The sequence below is a fragment of the Limulus polyphemus genome, unplaced genomic scaffold (genome assembly GCF_000517525.1).
Source record: "Limulus polyphemus unplaced genomic scaffold, Limulus_polyphemus-2.1.2 Scaffold3387, whole genome shotgun sequence".
Lineage (NCBI taxonomy): Eukaryota > Metazoa > Arthropoda > Merostomata > Xiphosura > Limulidae > Limulus > Limulus polyphemus.
Genome location: NW_013668997.1, coordinates 42240 through 49639, shown reverse-complemented (window position 1 = coordinate 49639; position 7400 = coordinate 42240). Strand labels below are relative to the sequence as shown.

Genomic DNA, 7400 nt, shown 5'->3' with positions numbered 1-7400 from the left:
ATATATGAAATAGGTAATAGGTAATAAGTGGTGTGGGCTTATACTTTTGCATATATTATTACTTCGGTATACTAATTCACAAATCGAAAACAAATCCATGTAATCGAACTGGTGTATTTGAGTGTTTTACACTCACAAAAAAGAAACCTATCATTCTATAGGTATTTGAAGAACTTGTAGCAATCCGCCACAATTTAATTGTTAGCCGACACTGGGCAGCTTGTACATAATTCAATAGAGTTGTTTAACAACAAGTAAGAAAGAATAGATAATTCCAAGCTTTTACTTGTTGTTAAACAAATGTTTAAACAATTCTATTTATTCCAATTCATGTAATATTTGCAAATTAAAAAAACTGCTGAACATGTCTGTAGAATTTCAAATAAAACTGGATTTTTTAGCATTACATTAACTGATCTCTATAGTAAGAGTATTCCATATAACGTATATATAATATGATCCAGTCGCGTAGCAATTCAAATATGTATAAGCCAAATGTCTGTCTGTCAAACTCTTAACTCCTGAACGGTTAATCTTACAAAAAACATTATGAACCAAAATGATTCTTTTCAAGAGTACGTTAGAAAAAAATTATTTTTAGCAATTCCTACAATTTCGTAGCGATATCAACATCAATCCCTCAGTCTTCGAATATCAATCAGAGAAGAAGAAAAACTCAAGAACAAAAATGTTTTTTTTAGGGGGGTTGCCAAAAACAGTACTTCCTACGTCGGCTGATTGAAAGAAATGTCTCGAAGACAGGAGCATGAACGAAAAAAAAACGTATAAAGAAATAAACGTGTTGGACTATATATTTGTTGCTGTTCCATTTATACACATGTTAGTCTTTTGCCGCATGTCGTATTATATACAAGCATGATTTAATTATATCATGTCGAATAAATTGATTTGATTTGAATATTTTCCCATTGATACTTTTTACAGAAATGACAACTGTCAAAAAGCGCTCACTTTGGAAGCGGTCTTTTTCTTGCGCACATATACGGCGGCATCCAGCGGGAAACAAATCCCCGTGGCTGTTTAGCAAACCTGAGTATTCTGTTGCACTGAATGTACCCATTGCATCGAAACCCAAACATTTTTGCCACCAATGCATTATAGTTAGTCTCACTGGATTAAAAACAAACGCAGTGCAATTTCCCGTATTGAACTAACAAAAGACGGCTGTAAATGGCCCACTAGACAATCAAATTGTGTATACGCTCCGATCTAAGGCATTGGGTTGACTGCTTATTTTATATTTACTCATAACTATTTTAAAGAAAAATACGGTTGAATAGTTTCAACGGGCGTCTGCTGGTGCTAAATAATTACCACGTTATTACATCAATATTTTAAATTTTCTTTACATATCGAGGCGCCGAATAAAAAACCAATAACTAGCCTTCATAACATATATACTTAAGCCTTCTGTTACGATATTCACAACATAATTTAAAATGGCAATTTCAAACTCTTACAAAACAACCGTCTAAAAAAGTTACTTGATTATTGCTCGTTTCTTCCCGTTTATAATAGTTAGCTAACGCTGTCATAATCTATGTACAGATGACCCTTCAACCAACGGTTTCTAGGCGTTCTTCTTTCGTATTTTTAGCCTAAGTATATTTATTATTCATGATAATCTTTCCTAACGTCTCAATTACTTGGTCCATCGACAAAATTATAAACACAGAGACCGAGAACGTTAAATCACGCATTAACAGGTCTAAAATGAGTTTCGTGACAGGACAAAATTTAATGAATAGTTTTCCCTGGAACACTGCCATGTCAGCGGTGTTTAACAAAAATTTGAAGTTGAATTAAGATAGTTCGTATGACCTACATTTTTCATTCATATTTTGTTATTAATAATATCATATTTTTCATGCATCGTTACAACTTCATCTAACAAGTGAAATTATTTCAGAAAGTTTGGAAGGAACATTCTGAGCTTTAACCTCTTGGATTCAAATAGCCTCCTCAAAATCAGGGAGGTGAAGTTTCAGTTGTGTTATTTATTAGCAGTCAGGTCCTGTCGCGCCTATAACATAAACACACACCTGACGCCCACTATAGATTTGGGGAGGGGGTGAAATAAACTTTATTCGGCCACGCGCTAGTCGTTGGCTGACAAAGTTCATAGCCGTTAATCTGAGTATGTGGTTTACCTTGGCGAGGTAGGTTTTTCATATTCGTGTAGTTGCTATTTGTAATAAGCTTTCAAACAAAGTTTTTTTTCAGTCTATTTTTACACAATTATAGCCTTTATTATCTTAGCGTCTGCTTATTCAGTCAGTACAAATATAAAACTATAACGTATTAATAATGGTAGGACCAGGTTGGCCAATATTTTAATAATTAATAAATAATCACACAAAAATTGAGAAATTTTAAATCAGAAGATATTGTTAGAGGAGACTCAGGCTCTTAGTTACAGCTTCTATATCATGTTATTTCTTTTTAAGTTGCTTTCAAATGATAAAAAGTGTTAAAATTGATCAAGTTACTCAACTAAATAGTTTTCTACATCATTATTATTCCTGCTTTCACTAACACCAATAATTTTGGTTTATTATAAGAATAACTGTTATTTACTCCTCCTAATGTTTGGTACAATAAATATTGATAATTTTTTTTTTCCATATTCAAATAATACAGGAAATAAAAAGTGTATTCCACAAAATTTCTGTTATTCATCAGGTTAGTATGCCTGAATTTTATCAACTCTAATTTGTGAACAGCTTTGTCTACTTTCAACAGCACTGTAGTACTTTCTCTTAATGCTATGTTGATTACACAAAGAAAATCATTTATTTAATCGCAAGTTCACTGAACATATTGTATGAAAGGAATAAATAATAACTGCAGATTCAACCTTCAAAAACAATACACTATCTGTTTATCTCAACACCATACTATTAAGATAAGCCTTAACTTCTACTTACTAAAGTGCACAAACAACAAAAGGGTTGCTTGTAGTCTTACACTTATCACAGTTACAAAAGTTGTTGCTAAAAAGTATTCATATTTCTTCAACTTTCTAAGTTTATTTTTTGGGCACTTTATTAACATATTTCTTAAAGTGTACATTAGTAGACTTAAAGAAATGATTATTGAACATTTTTACTAAACTGTCCAACTCTGCAGATAAAAACAGAACACAGTAACCAGTGTTTCTAGCAGAAGAATTCAAAATGCAAGAATACTTTCACAAGATTGGACACAATAACCAGTGTTGTATGTTTCTCACAAGAAACCATGGGTAAATCATGTACATATACAACTGTATGTTGTGTGATTGCATGTTTACAGTATCAAATACATCCTTTGTTTTAACAGTTCCATAATTTCAAATGCCAATCAACTTCATTAACACCCTCAGTTGATTTTGTTCCTAGCTCAGAACATTGGATATATGTTGTGTATATATTAAATGAAGAATGTTTTAATTTGACATCCTTTACAGTAATGGTGTGGTGGGTTACTTTGGCATTGTAGCCTCCCTGCCCTTCAACAAAAAAAAAAAAGATAAAGGCAATGTGAATAACAATTATGTGGTGACTCTATTATCATCCTAATTTAAATATTTTAATGCACGAAACTTTCTTTACCACCTTTAGCATAACCAGTCAAACAGATGAAGATATATATGGATAAGAAAAATTCAAATTTCAATGGAACTATCCTCAGAAAAATAAGTTGATGGACAGTGTCATATTTCATTATGATATTTTATTGAAAATCTCCAAGACCTGGGTGTTTACAGCAACAGTTTAACAAGTATTTATAAACAACTTATGCAGTGCTGCCACAGTTTGCTTTCAGATGTCAAAAGAAAAAATAAAGAAAACAAAAGTACCAAAAAAGGAATAAAATTTGTGCCAACTTACCAAACATCCAACTACTTTAAGAAGAATTGTTACCATTGGAATACCTTGTTCCTGGAAAATTGATCGAAAATTGTCTATTGGTGCCAAGCAAATGTAAACACCTCTTCACATCCCTCAACCCATTCCTGCATACAAGACTAGAATAACACTTGTTAGTAATAATGCATCATTACATGTACTAATTGAGGTAGGCCTAAGAGTGATGCATGCATGTAACAAAATCACTCTAGTGACATTTTGGATAAGTACACTGACAGATAATTGACAGAAAATTATAAAACAGGAACAAAATGTGTCAAATAAGTATGAAAAAAAAACGAGATTAAGCAAAAAAATCACTATTTTTCATAAACTACGAAGTGGCAGCACTGCTTGTGCAGTAAGGACGCATTACTAGAAATTCTAAGAATTTATGAGTGAATGCAAAGAAGAATATGTAGTAATCACACTAACTGTCATAGCAAGGATGCATTATTATCAATGCCTAGAAGGGCTCTCTCTGTAGAACAAAGGAACATTCACTGAAGTCTTTCCAAAGTATTAAGTGAAATGACTATTCTTATTGTGTGAAAAAAATGGAATGAAAAATTTTGTAAAAAAATCAACTCAAGTTTACAGAGAGGAATGAGGCTAAATTAAAATTGACAGGTATCTATTTACATAAAAAATATTTAATATAGATTTTCCATAAAAGATTGCCTGCTATTTTCCAAATTTTCACCCAGATCTTTATTTGCACTTCTGGCAATACAAGAAAATTTTATATTGAGAAATTAACAAAAATTTTTTTTTGTTAAGCTATGATTTAAAACTTATAAACTTTCCCTAATAAACATTTTTTGCATTGGTGTATTTTTGTCATTTGGTTTGTAAATTCATGTTAAATAATTTAATGTTTTTTGTGCACTTGCCTAGTTACAATTTATACCTTTTATTTTATTTAAAAATCAGAAAAAAAATTAAATATTGACAATTCATATTTTCTCATCAAACTATAGCATCAACCTATAATTACCTCCCCCCTCAAGTTCTCTTAATTATTCAAACTTGTTGAAGCAACTTACTTATGCTAACATATGGGGGATAAAAGTTCTGCAAATGGGCTAGAAAACTCATAAACTATTAACATTTTCTTAATGTACAAGTTCACAAGTGGCAGCAATTAAATTGAAAGCCTTTTTTTTTTTTACAGTCAAGAAAATGGATGTCATCAAATATTCTACACCACTTACTGGTAGAAGTCTTATGAAGACTGATGATCAAGATTAAAAATCAACTAGTTAAATTTTCTCAGACAACTAATTATTACTAAAATTATGTTCTATCATGGTGAAAAAAAAAACTGTCATTTTGAAACCCAATTTCAAAAAGGATTTAATTTAGCCATAGAATGGTGCTTTCATAGATATAAACTATACATACTATTATTTTCAATCATTTTCTTCATCCATTCTGTTCACCTTCAAAAAAGAAGTTACTTACTACAAATTTAGAGTAAACTTCAAAACAAGGATCTTAGAATTTTGAAAGTTTACAATCACCAAGCTTTGAAGTCATTACGATAATCTCAGTTAACAGTGTCCATAATCCACTGACATGCACCTTTTACCTTTAACTGATGTACACTTGTTTTATCTAAAGTAAGTACATATTAATTCATTATATGTTGAAATGATCAGTGGTTGATCTCTCACACCCTGCTTCTCAGTTCTGGCTACGTTCCAACTTCCAAACTCAAGGATCTTATTCATGTTGTCAATGCCAAGATCTTCAGTTCAACACTCTTCCCTCACGCAAGAGCTGCAGCTCAAGGTTAAACAATTAAATTTCATTTTAATGGTATGTTTAAAAAAAAAAAACTTGTTTCTTTTCCACCCAACTTCACCAAGAACAAAGTCAGTCTTTTATAACAACTGTCATTCTTTCTCTGGTCTCAGATCTATTTCAAAACTTAAAACTTTTGGTGGTGTTGCAGGTAATAAAGTTGTTTTATAAATATTTTGTTTGTATTGTTGGGTTAGTCAAGCTTCAGAAATGGAGTTTTATTTATTTGCTATAATAAATTTAACATGTAATTTCCTTTATTATTTTAAAGCTTCTTTTACTAAAAAAATTGTTATTTAGCACATTGCAACAATGTTATTTTGATTTAATTGTTAACTGACTTGAAATGCAAATTTTAAGCAACTTATCAATATACATCTGCTACTCAATAAGGAAGATTTTCACAACCAGTTTGAACATAAAAGTTTTTGACATTTGAATATTAAAACTATATTTGGGAATACCGAAATGAAGATGCAAGAAATTGGTAAATAACTGTTTCACTTTCTTTGCCAGAATTCGAGAGGACAATAACAACACTCTATTACACAACTGCCACGAGAGTTCATACAACATTTTATTAAGAGTGTGTGAAAAATAAGAAAAACTTCACCCAAGTTTAGCAGAAGAATTGAATAGCTATTATAAATAAATACTCTTTATCATTCGACCAGGAGAAACTACAATATGAAAACAATTACTGAACAAAGAAGCATCAAATACCTCTTATGAGCTTAACAAGAATAACATATTTCTTAAACACTAGTAAGATCTCTTAAATTCTAGCCAATATTCAATCCATTAAGTTGAAATCACCATTTCTACATCATACAGTCTTGCATTTTTAGACAATCAAAGAAAGTGATTATTGTACACAACTCTATATTATTATTATTATTACATCATACATCTTATGTCATTAATTATTATTATTATTAAGAAAATCTTCAAATTATGAAAAAGTACAGGATCTCCGGATTTTGTTTTTACTATATATTAAAAAGTTAAGCTTAGTTTGGTTTGAATGACTAATTGTATACAATTTTTCCATTTCCTTCACAGGAACTTATAGCAGGTTGAGGTTTAACTTTAGTGGAGTTGTGCTTTACTTAATATTTTTCTGCCCAAAGACAACTTTTCTAACAGACACTCATGCTACTTTTACTCGTTAATTTTAACTCTGCAAAGATATTACAACGTATGGAAACAGTGACTTGCAGCAATAAAAAAATGTATAGTAATGTGTATGATGAACTTGTGTGTACATTTACAAACAAGAGCAAGATTTTTTTGGTTTTTTTCACATTACTTATAATTATTTCTCACGGCTTTTGGTCACAATTTTAGCAACCATCTGCAGATGTTTCATTCGGTATTAATACACATTATAGAAGAGAAAATATACCTCTAACTTTCCCTTCGTGTACACAAATGAAGAATATCAATACAATGAAGGTTCTTATAAACATATCATTTTAGTTATGTTGCATTCTTTATTAACATTAGGCCTAGACTACAGTCAAGTACTTTACATACAGCTTTAACATCTACTGGTAATTACTCACCCAGGTTGTTATGCTTGGAAAACCAAATTTCTTTTGGAAGAGACGAACAAATTGAGATACATAAGCTCCTTCCCACAACCCCCGTATGGCTTCATACGGATTCCCATCTAAAATCATT

At 30.9% G+C, this 7400-nt stretch overlaps 1 protein-coding gene across 1 annotated transcript in view; it reads right to left on the bottom strand.

Annotated features, from left to right (window-relative positions):
- LOC106469270 (protein BCL9 homolog) overlaps nucleotides 1-7400 on the bottom strand; it is a 97202-nt gene that overhangs the window by 78396 nt on the left and 11406 nt on the right. Inside the window, exon 2 of the mRNA XM_013929756.2 lies at nucleotides 7283-7389. Coding sequence (XP_013785210.1) covers nucleotides 7283-7389 — 107 coding nt within the window. The remainder of the gene's footprint in view (nucleotides 1-7282; nucleotides 7390-7400) is intronic.